Raw genomic sequence first — 24,612 nt, forward strand, 5'->3', positions numbered from 1 at the left:
AAATGGCACCTCAACTGTGTGATCAAGAAGAAATACCTTAATATTTCTGAGTCTTATCTTACAGATACATTAAAACCTCACAAAAACTTCTTTTTATCTTTAAAGTTCTATATAATGTAAATTTTTATTATCCTCCCTCTTACAGCTTTCTTTTATGTGCTCTCATAGTCAAAATTTATTAAATATCTACCGTGTACAGAGCAGTGTAACATAACCATATTTTTCCATGTAGGTTATATTAAATATACTGTGTTTATTTTTGAATGTCTATTATCACCCCTACTAGGCTTAAGGAGAGTTATTTTTTCTTTGTATTCTTTCAAATGCCCTTAGTGCCTAAAAGAACAATATACAGAGTAGGTGTTTATTAAATGTTGAATGAGTGAGTGAAAATCACCCTTATTAACAATAATTACACTGAATGGAGCTTAATAGTTAAAAAAAAATACTATTTGTTAAACTGAGAAAAACTATCAGTCACCCAAGAAACAATGTTACCTATACATCAGCATTAAAATCCTCTTATATTTTATAATATAAGAATATTTTTCCTTAAAAAGAAAAGTTTTTTTTTCTCCAATGCAAAGCAAGTATCAGTAATAGAATATGTGAAGTGCTATATAAAGGTAGCATTGAACTTACTGAGCAACAGGAGGCAATTCTTCTGGTTGAGAAGGCGCTTTGTCACATCCCCAGATGTCAGTGAAATATATGGACAGTTCATTTCCCCAAGTAGCCCACTCACCTCAAGCTGGAATTCATCAGCTTCATTTGGGCCTTTAAGAAATAATAAACAAAACTTTTAATGATGGTTTTATTTCTAAAATGAAAATCATATTTAAGTTTATTCTATTTGGGCTCCTTGATTCCAATTTCCCATGTTTATGCCACAATCTATGCATTCTTTAATTCACTTTCATCATGTTATTCTGACTCAAAAATTCTTAATAGCCTCCTATTTTTTTATCTCACAATTCATTCTTCCTCTATGACTAGATAACCTTATTTTTTCCCACTTGGAAACATCTTTTGTTATCACACTAGTCACCATGCTTTCTTTCTTGTTGTCCTTTCATGGAAATCACCTTTCTTCTCATTTCTGCCTATCTAAATTCTTTAAGATCTAGCTCAAAGAAGCATTCCTTCCCACTCCATCTCTCAGTGTTCTCCTATCTCCTGAGTGTTAATATAACTTATGATGTATTCTATTAAATTCAGCACTCAATTACAATCTACTTGAGTTTTTTTTTTAAGATCATCAGTAGCAGAGAAGAGCTATTTTCCTTACAGTGACTTGCATAAATAGCATGTATAATATTTGAATTGAAATAACACTTGAACTGCTTTCTAATTACTTCATGTGATCTGCTCTGCCAAAATATACAATAAACTGAAGTCAGGGGCCATATTTTAAACTTCTTCTGTATCCTCAGAGAATCTAAGAGCTGAATATAAGTGAAGTACATAACAAATACTTGCTAATTGAACTAAATTAAAATTTACATTGTTCTTTTCCTTGTTTTGATGATTCTTTAGCAAGTGTGGCATAGTAGGGAGAACTAACTATTAGATATTACAGATCTTCTCCAGATGGGCATTAGTTTCCTCATGTGTAAAATAAGGAGGCATTCAATTAGGTCTCTTGGTCAATTAGGCTCAATAAACCTTAGGTGGGAGCATCTCAGAGAAATTTCATCTAGGGATCTAATATTTTAATAATATTTAACATGATGTGCTATGAACTTTCATGTGTAAATTTTTATACTGGATTTTATGCATTAGGATGTTTAGACATCTAGGGTAGTATACTGACTCTGACTCTTACTAGGAGTACGAGCAAGTATCTTGTCAGAGGAGATAAACAGTGCTACTTAGTTCCCAGTTCTACTTCCTACTACTCAATGACAGGAACTGGAGCAACTAGGCCTAAAAGAATTTGGGGAGATCTAGTAAATAAGAACTTAGTAGGTAATCTAATCTTGGGCTCAATATATTTGCCTTAAATCTAAAAGTAAGACCAAATATTTAGGAATCAGATTAACTTATTGAGTAGATCTAAAAGTGCTCTCAAATGGTTAAATGTGTTTTAATTCACAGATATAGGTGGGCTAGGGATAATGACAGTCTTCAGAGTAGAACTGCAATTTGACTCAAAGTAACTACAAAATAATGGAATTTTTCCTTTGTGGAAAAAACAATCTTTTTTTCCTCAGCAGCCTGGAGACCATAAGGGGTATGACATAAGACGATTTTCAGTTTTCCCATACAAATCATACAATGGTATAAGATACATAGGAAGAGGCAAAATGACACAGATGGCAAAATGAAAGAAATTGAGTTTCTCCATTATGTCTTAATTATGCTGATGTTTTTTTAACAACATACTTCTGTATAGTTTTCTCTACCTAAAAAAAAAAATCCTCAATATATCACAAAGAACCATTAGCATCAGCTACTATTCACCTATGTTCTAAATTCTTTCATTTCCCATTTCCTCCAGCTACTCCGGCCTTCCCACAATGCTTTGTGATTAGATAAAGACAGCCTATTTTAGGAGAAGCCTCCCACCAACCATTTGTCTGAATAAGAAAGATATGGGAAATCCTTAGTGTCTCTATCTTTTTTTGTATCACAGATTTGCTGGGCTTCCTCTTTCATATTTGGTAAAAAAAAATTTGGATTCTCCAAAGGAGAAATTCCAGAATTTTGTAATTTGGCTCTAGGTATCATGTTGCATTTCAGTTCTTGAAGCTTCTTACTCTTGACCCTGGACTATATGCATGAAACAAAAGACATTTTAAAACAATTTAGTAAATTCATATAGTTCCTAATTATTTGGGTTAGTCCTAGATTCAAAACAAATTTATTGAGTCTAAAAACTAAATTATTTTCTAAGGTAGCATCCAGTTGAGAATGACATATACCAATTAGAGCTAATAAAGTATGTAGTTATATAATTATTTCCCACAAATCATTAAGTAACCTAAACAAGCAAGACACTGGAGTTCTTCAAACTATGCTTCTCTGTACAATTCATATAGGTAAAAGGCTGGGCACTTTGCCTCAGGCACTGCAGACTTCTGTCTCTGCTGGGAAAAAAACTGACTGGCGGTGTGTCAGGTTTCAGGATCTTGTCTCATTTGCAGAGATGAAAATGTAGTTGCTAAAACTACACTAAGACTCCATTATCATCTTTCAATTCTCTGGACTTGGTTATAATGTAGCTCAAATTGCATTCATTTTGTATATAGTAATACACATATTGCAATGAAGAAAACTTTTATAAATATTCTCTCAAATATTTTTTAAAAAAGCATTAAATGAAATTGCCCTAGGTCTATTTTAATTACTACATGGGTCTCTAGATCCTATGAGCTTGGAAGTTTAACTTTATGGAACTAAATCATGTTCTCACAAAGATAACCATAGTAAAGAGTGCCTATTGGACAGTAAAGACCACATAGGATTTGTAAAATTATTTAAATCTCCAGAAGTGTTTGACTTTCTAAGTATATCTTAATTTGTGAATTACTTTGTCTATAAATGAATTTTTTTCAACAGTTTACTGCTTCAAAATAGAAAGAAAAAAAAAACTTAGTTTCCTTCTATATGAAAAACTAGAGAAAGAAAAACTGATTCTATTAGAAAATGTCTCTTTTGCTAGGTGGCTTTGCCAAGGGCTACTAATTCTTACAAATAAAAAAGTGTGTAACCCCAAATGCCTAAATTTCCTATAATATTGGACACCTAAAAATAAATGTTAACTTTTAAAAAATAGGCCTAAGATTACTTACTGTTAGTTGCTTGCACATTTTCTTCTAGTTTGCAGAACAATCTTAATTCAGATACTAGCCAAGCACAGAGTTTGGTGAATTCAGGGGAACTGGCTCCACCAGTGACTGCCTGAGACAGAGCTCCATCTTCTAACAAAGGGCCTTTGTAACTGATGAATAAAAGAAATTATATTTCATAAGTGAAATAAAATAAATTTAAAAAAATTTTGGATAATAAATCTACTTCAAGTGTACCAAGCTTAACTAGAAAAAATTATAAATAATCAATTCATTATATAATAGAAAATGTGACTATATTGAAATTTTAGGAAATAATACCATTTGAATATCCATGACTAATGAGGGAGTAGTAGCAGCAAATGGAATCTTGGAGTTGGGTGGTTTTGGGAGAGGGTGAGGAAAATATTGATCACTGTGGCAACCTAGTCCTCTAAACTGACTTTACCTGGTGTCCTCTTCTATGTCCTTCATGTATGTGAGCATCAATCACTGGTGGGGCAGAGCACTAGATTAGGAAGAAGAATGGAAGGAGCCCAATCCCTGGTTAATCAAAAGGAACCTACTCTTGATTCATTCTTCATATGACAGGTTTTGGGGGGCCCACAAAAGGTAGTTGAGAGCTATTCATTTCAATCTAACTAACAAACTATTAAACACTTCTGATATGATCCTATATGCAGTCTTATTTTTGGTTCAAGAAGTAGAGATGAGAAACCATAAAGCATGGTTCCTATAAGAGCTCAAAATCTAGTGAGGTATGAGAAGCAGGAGGCAAGGAGAGAAAATAGGAGACGCATGTATGCAAATAACTGTTAAGTTTATAAACTAATTAGTTAGTGATTTTAAAGTTGGGAGGGAAAGGCAGAAATAAGGGAAGACTGAATCATAGAGGCTATATCAGAGCTTGTCATTGAAGGAAGGACAGGGGTTGAACAAAGGAACTGACCTCAATTACTACTAGTCCAGCTGATAATTATCTATATGACTTTGGAAAGTCACTTAACCTCTAAGCCTCAGTTTCCTTAACTAGACAATCAGTTTGGACTAGATGGCTTTGAAGTCCCTTATAGCTATGTATATATGATTTCATGGTACAGTCTCATGGTGACAGAAGTTTAAGCAAAACGTATAAAAAATGCTTAAGTATGTGACTTTTCAGAGGACTAATCTATTTTTACTATCTACTAAGATGCTATTATGTAGTACTATTAAAATATAGTGTTTGTCTTATTTATTGAAATTTGAATAATAGGCAAGTTAACAAAATACAGTTATTTCATAAGTAAAACAAAGATTATCTTTAAAGCTTTTATCTTTTAAAGGCTACATGGCCTTAAAAACCAAAGGCTAGTTTTTAATGAAAGAGAATTGTTTTATATTGCAAATATGCAGCTAACAGGATGTAGTTGTATCATTCTTTTAAAATCTATGACAAAAATTCATTCTCAGAGGTGATTCTATTTTCAAGTCTAAAGAGCCTTACTGTAAATAAAGTTTTCAACTTATAAACAGAACAGTTTAATTTTCTCTATTGAGTCTTGATTTAAAGTGCAATTATTGATCTTGTTTTGTTAATAAAGTAGATGGGCCTCAGTCTTTCATCTGTGGTAAAGCAAGGGAGCATAATCTCCCTTGCAGAGATAACTTTTGCCTAACTCTTAACCCAGTATTCTTAGTAAAATATTTAAATTATTCTTAGTTTTGGTTCAGTGCTTGTGGGGCCTGTCCTTGGACTAGCCAAGGGCAAACACTTTTAATTTCTAGAGTCAGGTTTGTCATGATTTAAGTTGGCATGGTTAAATACAGATCTTTAATGGGACCCTTTGGTGTGAACAGGCAACTTGGCTAGTTAACTAAATGAATAAATTAGTCAAAGAACCACAGAAGATATTTTTAGCTGGCTTAAAAAAAGGTACATGTAAAAGAAATTGTTTAAGATAACAATAAGGATTTAGGATGTGTTCCTAATTACATAACATATCTTAATTACTGAATGTGGGGGGTGGGGGGTTGCGATTAACTAGAAATATATTTGTACTTTCTGAGCAGATGTTATTTAAGATACAATGTTTTTTTCTAATGGTAGATGAAAACTATAACAAAACATAACTAACAATTGTACATACAAATTCATAGTTATAGGTCAAAACTGATGTTTTTCATCATTTCAACTTAGTCTCATAATGATTAAAATCAGTCCTTTGCTGCTTAACTCATTAGTTAGTCATTTCCAATCCTTTCTCTCAAAGAAAACACCCCTTACATCAGATTTCTAATTTCTAGAAGGCTCATAATTTTCCAAATAAAGAGTTCATTCAGTAAAAAAAACAAAACAAAACAAAACAAAAAAACCCCACATACTTGTTTTTTTTTTAAACCCTCATTAAAAAGTGATTACTTTTTTTTTTCTCTATAACACCGGGTAAGGTCCTTTCTTCACAGAAAATGTTTTTTAAGAATGGAAAGAACATGATGGTTCTGGAAACAGAGGACCTAGGTTCATACCCTATCTACTTGGGAAACCTTTGACAAATCATTTAGCAAGTATCCTTTAAAAGAGACATGGGGCAGTTAGGTGACTCGGTGGATAAAGCCAGGACTAGACATAAGGTCCTAGTTTCAAATGTGGCCTCAGAAACTTCCTATTTATGTGACCCTGGGCAAGTCACTTAACCACAAAGGCCTTGTCCTTATCTTCTGCTTTGGAACTGATACTTAATATCGGTTCAGAAAGTAAAGGTTAAAAAAAGGATGCTATTGAAACAATATCACAGGGTTAGAAAATATCCAAATATAATGAACAAAGTTTCTAATTGTTGTCTTTATGTTTATTTTGGCCTCTGGTTTGGCAAGACATTTAGATTTTCTGTATCTAGAATTCAAACAATACATGAAACAAAGTGTAGATATGGTCTACATTTAGTATATTTGGAAAACCAATTAAATTCTGACTTTTTTCCCCTTCAGTTAATCTTCAACATAACACAGAAACCACTTGCCAAAGCTACATATTAATGCCTGAACACACTCCCCTCCAAAACTATACTGAATGGAATCAATAACAGCAATAGGGTCAGGAAAAAAGTGTATTTCAAAAACACACAAGTGCCCCATAACTCATATTCTGATGAACTTTACCATTAATAATATAATAGTCTGATTTATGCAGGTACTCCAACTTTGTAAAGGCATACTATAGAAAAAAGTAACTTGAACAAAAGGAGAAAAAAGCTGCCAAGAAACTTTCCATTTTAATTTTTTAGGGGCATATATGTATAATGGATATATTTAAAGAAGAGTAAAATAAGACATCTTACTAGCCTGTAATTTCATTCAGGAATAGGGTATTTCTTAGGAGTGCTTTTATTTTTACATCCAAGGAAGCCAAGAAAACTCAGAGAACACTAAAGGGGAAAAAAAGTTGATAATACTAATACTTTAAGCAAAACAAAGTAACAAAAAATACTATCTTTGCCAGAAATTCCCACTTGCCACTCTAAAACTGATAAAATCTAACAGAGTAACTGTTTTTCCCTCCTTTGTTTTTTGGTGATTGAAAAAAAGCTCCCTAAACCATATGGTGGTAAAGATAGTAATAAATAATTTGTTACTTTGTAATTGCAAGTAAATATTTCTACACTAGCTCTAAGTATACATTTAAACATAGTTTCTCAAACTATAGTTTAGTGTTTCTTCATTCTTAAGTTTTAATGCCAGACATTTGACTGATTGAAGTAAGATAACTAGTACTGTTTTCGGCTTATTTATTGTTGAGTAAAGGTTCTGAAAGACTAACGTAACAACTACTGGCAGGGGGTGGGGGGGGGGGCAAGGGTAGATATAAAATAAATATGGTGAAAACCTTAGTGGTTGAATGAAGGGCAAGAAGTCCCAATTTAAGGCAGAGAAGAAAGTCAAGGGAAAACTACCAGTGGTAGTCTGACTACTAAAGGTGACTAAGGGGTGGGCTTGCTGAACCTGGGTAAAGGTAGAGGGGCATGGTTTGAGAAAGAAATTGTTGTTCATTAGTGGCAGGAAAGGGGCCGAAAGATTAGGATATACGAATAGATAAATAAGATTAATAGATTAGTGACTTGGCAAAATGTGAACTGAGTGAATAAGGAAAGCCATCCCAGGGAACACATCCAGGAGACCGGGAAAAGAGGACTAGGGCTCTAGGACTCAAACACGTTGAATGTATGGGAGAAGAGGGTGCGATCAAGGGTGGTGGTTGGAGAGGAACAGCAGGCCCACGCGGAGACAACGACAAGGATGACTGACAAATCCCCAAGGTCCAAGTCTGAAACCCTAGTGACGAGATGGGGCCCCAGAAGGCACAAGGAGGCTAGTACCGATGGGGAGAATTGAGAGAGACAGGTCTCCTCCAAGGTAGTGGAGTAGGAGAGCAGGTCAGAATCAGGGAGTGGAATAAGGGGAGCTGGCGGGTAGAAGGTGGGGGGAGGGAGAAGACAGCATCGGAGCCACAGGGCGCGGCACTGGGAAGGAAGGGGTAGCCCAGCTGGGCTGAAGGGCTAGGATAGGGGAGACTGAGAGGTCCAGGGACTAAGTGACCAGGACTCTTACCCCAGATCCTCCAACGACTCCAAGATGTCAGTCTCCATGAGGTCACACTCCATGCTACTGTGGTATTCAAATTTCCTAGTCGTCAGGCTCCCCTCTTCCCCGGCACAGTGCAGATTTGCGCATGCGTCACCTTTCCGAACTTCCAAATCCACAGATTTTTGCCTCAGGTCTAAAACTGCGCATATCCGAGCGTGCGCGCTGGTCTCAGTCCCTCCCCTGACCACTCCCCCACCCAGAGTGGAACTTCCTCGTAGTGCAGATATGCACATGCGTACTACTGGAAAAAGAAGCCTGCAGCCAGGAGAGGGGCAAGTAAGGCTTGGTTGCGTGGCGGCTGAGCTGGGAGACTAGACTAGGGCACGCCAGGTGGCCCTCAGAGCACACGCTCCCCACCCCCGCCCTCTCCAGTTGTGCATGCGCAGGTCATGGGGGCGGGGTAAGGAGTTGCCTTCAGGATGGTTGGTAGGAATTGTCCCTGCAGATCTCTGGTACCGAAACATTTGAGGCTTGGGGTTTGCTGAAATGAAGCCCATGAAGGGGGAGACGAGTAGGAGATGCTAATAGGGTAAGCGGCACAAGATCTAAGTACTCGCTGAATTGCTGTACTTCCAGTACTTGAGCCAGACAGCGTAGCATTGGGTGCAGTCTCGCTTCTGGTAGTCAAAACGTTCGTTTAGACACAGGAAAATGTCACATAATCGCAGAATCCTGACCAAAAGAAAACCTTTTGTCCACACACGGAAACAGTCAGAAATTAGTAGAGTCACTTTACTGGCTACCCTTTGTGTTATTCTGTATCAAAAGAAAAAGCATGAAGCAGAATCACTGAAAAGACCCCAAAATGCCATCTTACCCAAATTTTATCTGGACATCTCTATATGTAGTACCCTTGCTCCCACCACATCCTTTCTCTTCCAGCAGATTGCTTCCACTATCATCCTTTCTCTAATCTATAATTTCCTTTCTGCTAGTTACTGTCTTCATGCCTACAAACGTCAGAAGTCTTTTTTGTCCTTACCAAAAACAAACAAAAACAAACAAACAAACAAAAAAAACCTTCCCTATACCCAATCACAGCCTCTTACAAGCTCCTCATCATAGATAGGGCTATACACGTCCTGCTAGAAGAGAACTGAAAGGTTGACACCTTTTACATTACAAATGAGGTACCTGAGTTGTGGCTCATAGAAGGTCACATTGTTGGTAAAATGTTAGAAGTAGAATACGTTTTCTAACCAATGCCTGTGCTTTTTACTATGGAAATTCAAGCTACTGTCTTAAAAGATCTTCCCTTTCACAGGCATCTACTCTCTTAGAGCTCACTTTCTCCCCTCAATCAATTTACTTATTAAATACCTATTATGTGCCAGAAGTTCTAAGACCCCAGATATAAAGAAGGGCAAAAGATAATCCCTATTCTCAAAGAGCTCAGTCTAATGAAAGAGACATGTAAATATAACTATAGTTAAACAAGCTACATATAGAATAAATTGGAAATAATCAGCAGAGGGAAGATACTAGAATTAAAGGAGATCAGGAAAGGAATCTTGTACCCCTACTCTGGCTTTTAGCCAGATTTCAACTGAAACTACTCTGCTGTTACTAATGATTTCTTAATTGGCAAATTAGATAGCTTTTTCTTACTTATCCTTCTTATCTTCTTTGTAGCAAATGACAAAGCTGACTACCCTCTTTTACTGGATATGTTTTCCACATGGTTTTCACTTGATACTTTTCTCCCTTGGTTCTCTCTTCCTATCTAACTACTCCTTCCCAGATCCTTTGCTGGATCAGTATCCAAATTATGCCCCTTTACAGTAAGTATACACTCAAAATTCTGGCCTTGTTTTCTTTTTATATTCTCTCATTTGGTTACCAAATTGTCTCACACAGATTTAGTGATCATTTTTATGTAGATGACTCCCCCAGTCTCCCTTAGCTCTATTAAGACCTCACAGCTTCCTTTTGGACACTTTGCTCATATTTAAACTCTTCACTCTCACAATCACTACCTTAATACAGGCCCTTATCACCACTTGCCTAGATAATTACAAACTTTTTCTTTATTGGTTTCCTCATTTCAAGTCTCTATACACACAGTATAATGATTTTTGTAAAGTAGGGATCCCACAATGCCACTCATTTACCCAATAAACTCCATCCAGTCCCCATCATCTCTTGAAACAAATACAAAAACTTGTTTTTGACATTTAAAAAGTCCTTCACAATTTGGCTCCAACCTCCCTTTTCAGCTTTATTTTAACAGTATGATCCAGCTAATTGTCTCATCTCCCATTTCCCTGTATTTATACACACTGTCCTCCAAGTCTAGAATTCATTTCTGTCTCTTGAATCCCTTGCTTCTTTCAAAGTTCAGCTTGCCATCTTCTACATGAAGCTTTTCAGATGCATCTAGCAGCTAATGCTTTTCTCAGGGAAGGAAAAAAAAAACCCTTGTATTTTTATATATGCAAGAGAATACAAGTTCCTTGAGAAATGAAGAAGAGTTTTGTTTTTGTCTTTATCTCTGAAAATCGTGGCACAGAGGTGCTTAATATATATTGGATTAATTGACTGAAAAAAAAAAGCCATCAGACTTGCCAATTAGAAAATGGTTGATTATGCTCTAGAAAAAAGTTTCAGTAGGGTGATAAGGGCAGAAACAAGATTGTGTAAGGGGTTGTGAAGAGAAGAGGAAGAGAAAGGAAAAATGATAGGTAAGATTTTGTGGGCTTTTTGGGGGGGGGCAGTTTGGCTATGAAAGAGAGAAGAAATACTATATAACTTGAGGGAATGGTAGAATGAGGGTTTAAAAAATTTTTTTTTCAAGGATGGGAGATACCTGTTATATTTTAGGCAGCAGAAATATGCTAGTAAATAAGGAGAGAAAGGATTGTAAGGCAATTTACTAGATGAAGTGGGGGTCAAGAACACAAACAGGAGTGTTGAAAATATTCACAGAAGCACTTTTGTGGTATAAAAGAATTGATGGCCACTGAGGTATGTCTAAATGCCTTGAGGCATGTTAACACATTTGAATATTAGTGTGCTGTAAGATCAGTGAATATGAAGAATTCAGAAAATTTGGGAAATACTTATTGAACTGATAGAGTAAAGTGAGCAGAATTGGAGAACAGTAAACACTATTACTACAGTGTAAATGGACAGAACAACAAAAAGAAACTGAACACTATGTAATTCTAATGACTAAGCTTGGTTCCAAAGAAGAAATGAGAAAATGTACCTTGCTTACTTCTTTGCTGAGGTAGGGGGCTATGGATAGAGAACATTGGATATATATACTAGGATATACTATCTGGCTGCTGTGTGTATATTAATTTTGTTAACCTGCATTTTCTTTTTTTTTTTTTTTGCTTTTTGTAATAAGGATCACTCATTTGGTTGGGGGTGGACTATACTGAGAGATGAAGGTGATGTAAACTCACAAAAGAATTTTTAAAAATTAAAATAAAATACAAGGAAATGGTCTTGACTAGGAAAAAGCCCACTTTTTTTTCATCAATGACCAGAGTTAAGAGGTGAGGGCAGAGAATGATGTCAAGTTATATTTCTACCTGGTATTTAACTACTTTGTGTTTATTCATTTTACATATTCAGTACATACATATACAATAAATGTATATACCCATATGTATATATCTATGATATACCTCTCCTCCATTAGGACGTAAATTCCTTGACTATAGATTGTTTCCTTTTTTGTTTTTGCATCCCAGGGCCTAGCATAGTTCTTGACATCTTAGGTGCCTAACACGTGTGTATCTTCAGGAATGATGAGATTATATAAGTCTTCTGAGGATAGGAACAATATTTTTGTTTGTATCTCTGGAACCTGGGGCATTTCCTAATAAACGTTCATTTAATTATTTAAAGTGCCATTGGGCAAAGCTTCTTTGTTATCAAGTAGTTTCTTTAGACTTCATTTTCCTCATCTATAAAACAGAATATTTGAACTTCAGGTTATTTTTTCAGCTCTTAAAAATCTGATTGTAAGAAATAGCCCTACCATATTATGATCTGACTCAAGGTCTGGAATAGGGTACATTTACATCATGGTAGCAGGTTTCTTCTAACTTTGCATTCCATTCTGGGATTAGACAATTTATCTAGCCTATCTCTTTGATATAGCTGTTTTAAGTGTCTTTCCAGAGAGGTTAAGAAAAACATTGGTATGAAGGCAGGCTTTTTTAGGTTCTTCTGGACAGAGTAAACAAATATTCTCCATATTATGTATAAGCTAGACGAGTAGTTAATTTGGAAAAAGGTTGTCTTGGGGGTTTTAGGTGTAAAAACTCAAAAGTTTGTGAAGAAATTTTACATTATTTATAACATGACTACTGAGTGACTAGAGCTCAATTAACCAAGAGTAGTTATTTCAAATTTTTTTAAACAGGAGTTCTTAACCTGTTGTCTGTGAAATTAAAAAATTTTGACAACTGTATTTCAAAATGATTGGTTTCTTTTGATGTATTTTATGCAAATAGAAAATACTATTCTAAGGTACCTGTAGGCTTTATCAGTCTGTCAAAGGGCATCTACGACTTAAAAAAATGAATAACTCCTGATTTAGAGAGGTTTTTGAAAAGGTCATGATGTAATAAGAACCTGAAAGTAAGCTATACTGAAATACAGATTTAATATGCATCTAGAATTCCTAAACAAATGTTCCTTTGCAAAAAGAGAAAACAGTATTTTTTATTTTTATTGAATTTGCATAATGTTTAAATGTTGGGGGTAGCTAGGTGTCTCAGCAGTTTGAGAGCAAGGCCTACACACTCAGACAGTCATGGGTTGAAATCAGGTCTCAGAAACTTTCTGGCTATGTGATCCTGCTCAAGTCATTTAACTCCTATTGCCTAGCCCTTACTGCTCTTCTTTCTGGGCACCAATATGCAATATTGATTCTAGGAACAGAAAATAAGGTTTTTGTTTTTGTTTTTAAAGAAGCATTCCTAAGGAGAAAACATAAAAAAAAAAACAACCTAGGGATTATCATTAATTAATATCACTGAAATGAAAGCTTGGATGGACTTCATGAAATCAAAGTATCTTACAGCACTTGATAAAAGCTAAATTCAAGGTATCTAGAAAATGAATACAAACTGTTATGACCAAGATCTTTTCCTTAGTAGAACACAACAGCTATGAACAATTTTCAAAAGAATTGTAGAGATTTTGTAATTATATGAAAAAATGCTTCAAATCATTAATGATAGGAGAAATGCAAATTTAAAACAACCTCTAGCAAATTGGCAAAGGTCATATGCAACAACAAAATCCTCAGAAACAGTCACTGTCAGAGGGGTTTATAGAAAGAAATGTACACTAATGTCCTGTTGGTGAAACTGTGCAATTGTCTAATTTGGAAAAGAAAAAAAAACTGTTCATACTCTTTTTTGACTATGCTAAACTGGATGCCCCACAGACATCACAAATTCAAAATGTCCGAATCATAACTCACTATTATCCCCCTACCTTCAAATATACCCCCTTTTAAATATCACTATAATTATTGAAGCCTCACCATCCTTCCAAGCTCCCAAATTTGCAAAATTAGTTATCTTAGCCCATATGGTCTTCTTGTTTTATCTCTCCTAATCGAATTCATTTTCCACATAGATGCTAAGTGATTTTAAACAGGTCTGACCACATCAGCTAGCTAGGTGGCATAATGGGATAGAGAACCAGGCCTGAAGTCAGGAAGATGGCAAATCTGGCTTCAGATACTTCATATCTGTGACCCAGGCAAGTCACTTAACCCTATTTATCTCACTTTCCTTATTTGTAAAATGAGTTGACAAATCACTCCAGTATCTTTAAGAAATCCCAAATGTGGTCAAGGTTGAACATCACTGAAAATGACAGAACACTAACTGATCATATCACTCCTTTGCTCAAACATTAGAATCCTTATGGCACCTAGAATAACCAGACATGTTAACAAGTCCATAGTGCTTATTGATGTTGTTTGCCTCAAAGATATCATGGGGTGATGTCTTGACTTGTACATAAACCGGATTTAATTGAGGTATAGTTGTACAAAGTTCCTTGCCTCATTCTTTCTTTCAGACTCATCCAAATCCAGTGGCAAGAGAAAAGTAAGGAGATGGCTCAGGATGCAGTAGTAGGCATCTTTCTTGTCTGACCAAGCTCTAAGTATTTCACAGTGCTTGCTTCAGCTACTGTCATGGCCACTGGAAAACTGTTCTCATCTATCCATTTCATGGGAAGTTTTCACATGCTTAGGGTAGACCCCCTCCCCGACTAACTGATAGGTTTGTAGCCCATTGGTTACCCTCTCAGCCTGGTTTAACTCATCTACTAAGAGGTGTGGTCACTGTGTATGCTATAGCTTTTTGGAACCACAGGTGCCAATTGGGGAGAAATGAAGCCCAAAGATGGATGAGCAGTTCTTGGCAGCTTAACAAAGCTATCACATCAGAGGCAGTAGTCCTCCTTGAACATCCATACACTCTTAGAGCTTAGTACTCATCATATACAATGCTAAGTGCTAGGAGTACAAATACAAAGCAAAAAATATGCTTATTTTTTATTTAAAGCTATCACACCTTGCCCCAACCTACTTTTCTAGATCCATTATGCATTATTCCTCTTCCTTCACCCTATAGTTCAGCCAAAATGGACTTCTTTTTGTTCTTCTTAGACAATATTCCATCGTCCATACTGAGTGTCCTTGCAATAGTCTTTCCTCATTCCTGCAATTTATTTCCTTTTCCCCTCTGTCTGGTATACTCTCTTAGTTTCTTCAAGATTAATATCAAAGTCCACCTTCTACATGCAAAATTTACTTATTCCCTTAGTTAGTGCTTCCCTTCCAAAATTACTGTGTAATTATTTTGTATTTAATATGTATATACTCAAATATTTCTATATACATGTGTTTTCCCCCAATAAAATGGAAGTTCCTTGTGAAAACAAGGACTATTTCATTTGTCTTTAATTTAGAGTCTAGCACAAGGTCTGACATATAGGTCCTAAATATATGCTTGCTGATTTTTTGATCCAGTGATCTCACAACTGGGCATATACCTCAAAGAAGCCAAAGACAGAAAGATATACCTGATTTGTACCAAAATATTAACAATATATGTGGCTTTGCTTAGTACAGTAGCAAAGAATCAAACAAAAAATATTGAATACTTTGTGCTAGAAGCTGTGATAGGCTCTGGGGTTACAAAGACAAAAATGATCAGTTTCTGCTCTCAAGGAGCTTATATTTAAGAATTAGAAACAAAACGAGTGCTCATTGTTAATGGACTCTATATAATAAGTCACTATATAATAAATCATAGCATATGAATGTAATATAATATTGTTTAACAAAAGAAGGTTATGAGGTATTTGGAGAAATGTGGGAAGAACTTTATGAACTGACAAAATAAAGTAAGCAAAACTAGGTGAAAATCCTATGAAATGACTTCAGAATCCTGAGTAATTATAACAAGTGGTTTTAGTAGCAGCAATGAAATAGAAGCAGGTGATATCAAGAGAAAAAATAAAAACAAAACTTACTTTTAAAAGTAGAAAATCATGATATTGTAGAGAATGTAAACTATAAAAGTATATTACCAAAAAGATTTTACTTTGTAAATTAAAATATCAGTTATTTTATAGTAAGTATTTGAGTATAAAATTGAGTCGAGGTATTTCAAGTACTTTTAGATATCTACTAACTGCAACACTGAACAAGTCATTTAACCCCTGGCCTATTTTCCTATTTTTAAATGGGCATAATAATAGGTCATATGTAAACCTTAAACTGTTATTTCATCATTGTTATTATGATGATTATTAGATAGTATTTTCTATTATTATTATTATTATTACCCTATTACCATAGAATAACTTTGAAATCAGTAACTTCACCTCTCTAAGGCTTAGAACCCTTAATTCTAAAACGGAGACATGTACCTTATAGAAAGTGGCTATGAGAATACAATAAGCTGAAATATATAAAATTACTTTGAAAATCTTAAATTTATCATTATTTGTTAATGATTATTTATTATTGTGCTCTTATATCAGCATAAAATATTGCCTTAGAAATGTCACTTCACCTTTATTTTAAAACCCTTACCTTCTGTCTTAGAATTGATACTAGTTCTAAGGCAGAGCTAGGAAGTCTCTGAGGACAACTTTGAGCTCAGGACCTCCCATCTCTAGTTACTTCATCTTTCTGAGTTTTTGTTTCCTTGTTTCTATGATGGAAGTAACAAAAATAATAAAAGCACAGGCTATGTTGGTATGACAAGGCATAAAAAATGCTTTGCAAATCTTAAAGCACTTATTATTTCATCATTATTATATTTAGCTATCATTATTAATTTCATATTACCACAGAATAATACCTTCCAAATCTGTCAGCTCTCGCCTCCATTTCTTCTTCTGCAAAATGAGAGGACTGGACTAGATGCTTTTAATTTTCTTTTAAGCTCCAGATGTATGATTTCTACTATCCTATGCATTTAACTATGATGAAAAGCCACAAACAGAATAAAAGAATGCGCTCTGCAGGAGCCTGCTTTTTCAAGGGGAATGTTCTGGAAAGTTTCAGTGGGAAGCTCTCCTCTAAACTCGGGGAGTGTGTTACAGGCCTTTCTCAGCCTCTTTCCCTGGATGTACCAAGACACAACGGCTGGGGCCACTCCCAAAATCCTTAGTCTTACCTCCTGTCTAGGATCTTGCCTCCTCAGGGTGGGCTGCGCAGGGTCGGAGCTACTCCATCTGTCCATTCTGAGGCAACTCCTGGCCCACCTCGCCCTGCAGCCAGCCTGAGAACTGGGTCTGTCACATGTATTCTGAATATGGCTGCTGGTTCTGGAATGATCCAGGCTAGGAAGGCTGCCAGCCAATGGGGAAGCCCAGTACTGGCTGTGCCCTTATAAGGAAACTCTCCCTCTTCCCCTCCCCCTCCACACACACAGTCCAATATAAAAAGAGAGACAGTGGCCTGTGTGAACAGATAGGAAGACAGCAAGATTCTGGTGCACATCTGAGCTCCAATACTCGTCAGCTGTGTGATCTTGGAAAGTTTATTCATTTGCAAAATGGAGATAATAATCTGTGATATTTGCCTTATTCTGAATGTTGCATACCTCTCTTCAACTGCTTCCCTGTATAGCAATGTTCTCAGGTCTTCCCTATCCTAAGAACAAACAGCTCCCCCCCTCTCCCTTTTGATATAGCTATTAAACTAGCTTGTAAAAATTGGCCCACAAGTACCTGACAATTCTGACTGTGTTACTTTGCTATTTTTTGCAGATTGTGATTTGCTTGGCCAATCAGTTTTGTTAATCATAGTTCAAGGCAACTTCCAATAATACACTATTGACCATGTAATAGTCTAAGAGCAAAATCAGTTAATGAAGATATAAAAGTAACTTACCTAATAAAAGCAAATCTGATTATAGAACCATTCTTTTTCTCCATCCACAAATGGGTACAATTTCCTAGATTTTCTGAGGTAGTAGATGGAAATGAAAACCTTCTGGGGGAAAGTCTTGAAGGGGATAGGGGAAAGCATCTGGTCCCTATTTCCTCTCAGCAGGGTCTTTGTGACCTGAGGAGCTTAGCATTAGCTATTTGTGAACTGGTCTTGCAAAAAAAGACCACAAAAGGAACCTTCATTTGTGGAGGGAATAGGTGTATGTACTAGAGCTAGCTGGAAGCTGAATATAAGATGATGGTTAAATTTTCAGCGTGAGCATTTATCTCTCTGAAAGTAACAATGAAAATGTTAATAATGCTGATTAAACTTAAAAGTGTATCATAGGTACATTTTTAAGGAAATGTTTCATTCTATGCTACTAATTGTAGTTCACACAATAATGCTAGATTTATTCTGCTTTGCCCTAGGATGCAAAACCAGGAGCAATGGATGACCACTTAAAATAAACAAATTTAGGATTGTTATAAGGGAAAACTTTCCTCACAATTAGAATCTCCTAAAGTGGAACGAGATTCCCAAAGGCATTATTTCATCAAAGGCAGGATGATACCTTTAAGGAAATGTGATGCAGTAGAAATAAGGATTAATTACTGTGCTCAAAGAGGAGTCAAAACAATTGGATCAAATCCTGACCTTGCTACTTCCTACTTGTGTGAACTTGAGCAAATCACCTAACTTCTTTAGCCCTTAGTTTCCTTATCTATAAAATGCAAGGGTTGAACTATGAACTCTAAACTCCCTTTCAGTTCTAAATCTATGATTTTTGTGGCAGAGGGAATCCATTTGCAGGTATTGACTGGACTGGAGGACCCTTCCAACTCAAATTCTGTGATTTTTTAAATCTTGGGATGGTGTAGCAGGCAGAGAACAACACAATTTTGAATCTATGATTTACATTTCATGAGACATCAACTGCTTCTTAAGACTCTTATCCTTTGTTTTCTATTATACTGTTGTGTCTAATTCTTCTGGCTTTCCTGGCTCTCTTTTCTTTTTCTCTTGGTTCTTTCTTTCCTTCTGATATAAAGACTTTGGGTCCCAATCCTCTGATCACCTGCTCTTTCTTTCCTTCCTTTTCTTCTCCCCTTATGTTTCCTTGGTGACCTTAACTACTTCAATTGCTTTATTTATTAATCCAATGTAAGGCAACTCTTAATTTTCTACTCAAATCCTTTCCTCACTTCCATAAGCTCCAGGCCTGCATTTCTTTCTTTCTTTCTTTCTTTCTTTCTTTCTTTCTTTCTTTCTTTCTTTCTTTCTTTCTTTCTTTCTTTCTTTCTTTCTTTCTTTCTTTCTTTCTTTCTTTCTTTCTTTCTTTCTTTCTTTCTTTCTTTCTTTCTTTCTTTCTTTCTTTCTTTCTTTCTTTCTTTCTTTCTTTTTAAACCCTTACCTTCCATCTTGGAGTCAATACTGTATATTGACTCCAAGGCAGAAGAGTGGTAAGGGCTAGGCAATGGGGGTCAAGTGACTTGCCCAGAGTCACACAGCTGGGAAGTGTCTGAGGCCAGATTTAAACCTAGGAACTCTTGTCTCTAGGCCTAGCTCTCAATCCACTGAGCTACCCACCTGCCCCCACCAGGCCTGCATTTCTAACTGCCTATTGTATTGTTGTTTAGTCTTTTTTAGTCATGTGTGATACTTTTTGACTCCATTTGAGGTTTTCTTGGCTAATACTGGAATGGTTTGCCATGTCCTTCTTCAGTTCATTTTATGGATAAGGAAACTTTCTGTCTGAGGCCTGATTTGAATTCAGAAAGATGAGTCTTCCTGACTCCAGGTCCTGTATTCTCTATACTACAAGATTAAGCATATTTTTGACAGTACTAACTGTCTCCTCTTACCTCACTTTTCTAGGTTCAACATTTGTTACATGCTTTCGTTTTTCATCATATCTCTCAAATCTATCAATGTCTTTCTTTTTATTGAAAACTTTTATTTAATTAATTAATTTAGAAGATTTTCCCATGGTTACATGATTCATGTTCTTTCCCTCCCTCTTTCCTCCCCCTCTCCACAGCCAACTCACAATTCTATTGGGTTTTACATGTGTCATATCAATGTCTTTTTAATTCCCTCATCTACCAACCTTACTTACTTCAGACCCTCCTTATGTCCTCCCTATTGTTGGTCTTCCTATCTCTAGCTTATTCCTTCTCAAACCTACCTTTCATGCTGCTTCCAGAGTAATTTTTCTAAATTACAAATTATGATACCTTTCCCTGTCTTAACAAATTCAGGAAGTTTATGAAAAATAAAATCCCATACAAAGAAACATGGATCTCACATGAACAATACAACTTTATCAAGGGGGGAGGTACTCATAAATGAAGGAGTGATAAGGAAGAATGATGAATGAAAATAATTGGTCCATTCTGCTGGCCAACTCCATTGCTCCCAATGGAACTGGGCAACCAAGAGAAATGCAACATTTGCCAGTAAAGTCTTGTCTGTTTTTCACACTGTTCTTATTTGGATATAGAAGGATTAAGAATTGGGGGAAGGAATTGAGGACCCTGGATCTAGGACTGCTTTGGAGTGTAGGGGAGGGAAAACTACTGGGGAATGGAAGACTATTTGATATTCAAACCTCCTCTCTGGAAAGGAGCATTGGAGATGTCATTGCTAGTTTTTCTCTGACAGGATGGCTTAACTTCCCTTTCAAAGATTTTTTAGTTTCTTTGGGGCTTCTTCATAAGTGGTTTTAGGAGGTTAGTGTATTCCTTATATGCTCCCCTCCTCAAAACCATTAAGTGGCTTCCCATTACTTACTAAACAAATACATATTCTTTGACCTGATATTCAAAGTCTTTCAGAATCTGCTTAATTACTGTTTTCTGTTGTTGTTGTTTTTGCCTTATAATATAGTACTCCTTTAACATCCCAGCCAAACTCATTATTCTCCATCTTGCCCAGCCCTTTCTCACCTCAGGAACTTTGCATTTGCTGTCCCATAGATTTGGGATACTTTCTTTCTCTCCCTATACCTGTTGAAATCTTTCCCTTGATTTGAAACTCGTCCCATGTGCCACTTTGTTCATGAAACCTTCCTGAACTCTCCCTTAGCAAGCTATGGTCTCTTGAATATCTTTTCTTATTCTGTTAATGCCTCTCCTATATATCTATCATATTGCATTATATTTAATTATGTTTGTTATTCTCCTTTCCTCTCCTTTAACTAGATTGTAAATTCTTTGAGCATAGGGGAACCAAAATTTGTTTTGTCTTTGTATTGCCATTCCTCTGGGGAACAGGGCTTTCTGTATGTTTTTGCTCAGGAACTGATTTCATTAAGGTAAGACAACAAGTGAGAGAAAACTATTGATGCAATCTGCACCTGCTCTTCAATTAGTACAGGTGTTGCTTGGTATCCTGAGAACTTAACTGATTTTCCAGGGTCACTTAGCTGGTATGCTTCAGGGGTGGGACTAGAACCCAACTTATCCAGTTTCCTCAAACCATCTCTATCTCCTAGATCAGCTTTGTACAGAATTGGGATTTGATACATTTTTAGAGAGATGAAGTAAATTTAAAGAAAATACTAATACTTTCCTAGGCTGGGGATCAACCTAGAAAGTCAGCCTGATAGATCACTTCCCATCAATGCATACTCTAACTAATCTAATACCCTTATTCCCTTCCCAATAGGCAAACCATACTTAATTACTCTAAAGTTTAAACCCATTTCTTTTGGAGGCATATATCTTGCTATTAGCAAAGTACTAGCTAATTAGCTAATAAAGCAAACACTTTTTGTCTTTAAAATCCTTTTCTCATATTCTGAACAGTTTTGATTAAATCATCCTAACCTTTTATAATTTATCATAATCTCTCAATATCTAATTGTCATAAATATTATCATGTGACAAATATAGTTACAATTATATTATCCCTTTCACATTCTCATAATTATATTGGTGCTGTGGTGTTTTAACCCAGTTTTCATTGCCTGAGACAAAACTTGAAGCTTAACCATTCACTGCCTGATGTTAATGCTGGATAAATGCCTCGAGGTACAAAATGAGAATTGTCATAGGGTTATTTTACTATGCCTACTGGATATTTGAAGTTAAGGGCATAGGGTAGGAAGAGTTAGATGGATGCTTGTAAGGTTTTTGTAAATAAAGCTCATTTATATGTTTAGTTCACTTATATGCTATAGGAAGGAGAGTTGAAAAATCCCAAAGAGGAATATTATGGGCAAAACTCTTAGTGAACCAGATATCCTCATTCTTCCTGCATGCCCAATAACAAAGTTTTTGTCCACAAGTGGTAGAGCTTAGTCAATCATACTGTCAGGGTAGGTTGTCTTTTAGAATGTAAACTGGGCAGATGTATGTATGTGACCGATTTCACATATTTTTTTTTTTGACATATCCACGTGTTCTCCACTATTCAAAGAGAGACGGATTGTGGAAAACAGCTATGGCTTTTTTCTCCCTTCCTCACTATTTTTTTCTAAGTGGCTTGACCAGAATCTTTTACCAACTACCAAACTGCTAGGCATCTCTGATTCCAAACCAGCTTCCTTGTTTTATATAAGATTGACTATGGGATCTGATCAAGTTTCTTAGTCAATTTGAAAAAAAAAATGCTGTAGGATAAATTTATCCAGCAAAACTATGACCTCAGACACTTGCAATAGTGACCCTAGGCAAATCATTAAACTTTAGCTGACTCAATTTTTTCAACTCTAAAATGAGGATTATAATAGTTGTCAGCTAGTTGTGAGGATCAAATGAGATAAATGTCATGTATCAGGCTATATAAGCTTATTCCCTTCCCATTCCTGATGAAAAGATTATAACTGAGTACTCATTCTGGAGGAAAAAAATTCAAGGAGTCAAAAGAAACATCGATAGGTAAATTTGTTGTTTGATTGGAAGAGAATATGTGGGGTCAAGGGACATATTGTAAAACAAATAAAGAAAGGAAATTACTACCACATACAAGAAATGGAAAGGATGAATATTTAAATATAGAGGAAAGGGTTGAGGGAATGGGAATCCTGTAAAAATTCATTTTTGCCTGAATCAGATAAAAGAAGATTGAAAACAATAAGACACCTTCTATTACCTAAACACACACAAATATAAAGAACTTCTTAATGTAGAAATACATTAAACTCCAAAGGAAAATATGAGGGTACCGGGACAAGGGAAGGTATGGGAAGGCTTAAAGGAGTAGGGCAGGCAAGGTAAGGGAAAATAAAAATAAACTCTAATATTGGAAAGAGCAATGTCAAGGAGTTGATTAGTGATGAAATTCTAGACATGGGGAATATGCTAAGGACCTAGCATTAATGGTAGAGGGCAAGGTACCTCTGGGATGTATTATTCAATTTTAAGGATGGTACGATTCATACTAAGAGGATAGGGGGAAAATTGGAGGACAGTTAAAATTCAAGCACTTGTCTTTGGGAAAATGGGCATTGGGTCATCAGTCCTGGTTTTCTCTCTAGTCTGACCTCTTTCTGCTTATAAGGAAATCAAAATCACCAAGAAGTACACAATTTTATAATGTGCTATTCTCCTAAAGTGACCAAGTGTCCTCTTCCTGTCTAAGGGAATAGGAGACTGAGTTAGAGAAGAAGAAGGAGAAGAAGAAGGAGAAGGAGCAGCAAAGTCAACCTCACTATCTGCATAAGTGATTCCGTTCCATCCTATTTTCTCCAGCTGATTGCCCCTTCTATTATACCCTCTCAAATTTATTTTTAATCTTGTTCTATATATTGGCTGCTTTTCTACATAAACATGATGCTGCCTCTTTCCCCAAATCTTAAAAAAATACCTCATTTGATACACGTAGCCCAACTAGCTATCATCTCATATCTCTTCTACATTTTTTTTTGACTGAGATAGTTATCTGAAACTGATGCTTCCTTTTCTGAAGGTTGGCTTTTGACCTCAACATTCTGCCAAATGTATTCTCTCCAAACTTACCAATGATTTCTTTTTTTTTTTAAATATATTTTATTTGATCATTTCCAAGCATTATTCGTTAAAGACATAGATCATTTTCTTTTCCTCCCCCCCACCCCCCATAGCCGACGCGTAAGTCCACTGGGCATTAGATGTTTTCTTGATTTGAACCCGTTGCTTTGTTGATAGTATTTGCATTAGAGTGTTCATTTAAAGTCTATCCTCTGTCATGTCCCCTCAACCTCTGTATTCAGGCAGTTGCTTTTTCTCGGTGTTTCCACTCCCATAGTTTATCCTTTGCTTATGAATGGTGTTTTTTTTTCTCCTGGATCCCTGAAAGTTGTTCAGGGACATTACACCGCCCCTAATGGAGAAGTCCATTACGTTCGATTATACCACAGTGTATTAGTCTCTGTGTACAATGTTCTCCTGGTTCTGCTCCTCTCGCTCTGCATCACTTCCTGGAGGTTGTTCCAGTCTCCATGGAACTTCTCCACTTTATTATTCCTTTGAGCACAATAGTATTCCATCACCAACATATACCACAGTTTGTTCAGCCATTCCCCAATTGATGGGCATCCCCTCATTTTCCAGTTTTGGGCCACCACAAAGAGCGCAGCTATGAATATTTTTGTACAAGTCTTTGTGTCCATTATCTCTTTGGGATACAGACCCAGCAGTGCTATGGCTGGGTCAAAGGGTAGATATTCTTTTGTCGCCCTTTGGGCATAGTTCCAAATTGCCCTCCAGAATGGTTGGATCAGTTCACAACTCCACCAGCAATGAATTAATGTCCCTACTTTGCCACATCCCCTCCAGCATTCAT

General features: G+C 36.1%; 1 protein-coding gene across 3 annotated transcripts in view; it reads right to left on the bottom strand.

Annotated features, from left to right (window-relative positions):
- Positions 1-17,215, bottom strand: part of FAM98A (family with sequence similarity 98 member A) — a 41,870-nt gene extending 24,655 nt beyond the window's left edge. Inside the window, exons 1-3 of one of the 3 annotated variants that reach the window (XM_016428199.2) lie at positions 17,087-17,215; positions 3,795-3,943; positions 643-777 (exon numbers count right to left, since the gene is read on the bottom strand). In XM_016428199.2, coding sequence (XP_016283685.1) covers positions 643-724 — 82 coding nt within the window. In that variant the 5' untranslated portion in view covers positions 725-777; positions 3,795-3,943; positions 17,087-17,215. Of the gene's footprint in view, positions 1-642; positions 778-3,794; positions 3,944-4,239; positions 4,281-8,378; positions 8,513-17,086 lie in introns of those variants that run through there. The other 2 variants (XM_007476069.3, XM_056813268.1) reach the window with 2 other exon arrangements.
- Positions 17,216-24,612: the final 7,397 nt, after the last annotated feature.

Source organism: Monodelphis domestica, chromosome 1 (genome assembly GCF_027887165.1).
Source record: "Monodelphis domestica isolate mMonDom1 chromosome 1, mMonDom1.pri, whole genome shotgun sequence".
NCBI lineage: Eukaryota > Metazoa > Chordata > Mammalia > Didelphimorphia > Didelphidae > Monodelphis > Monodelphis domestica.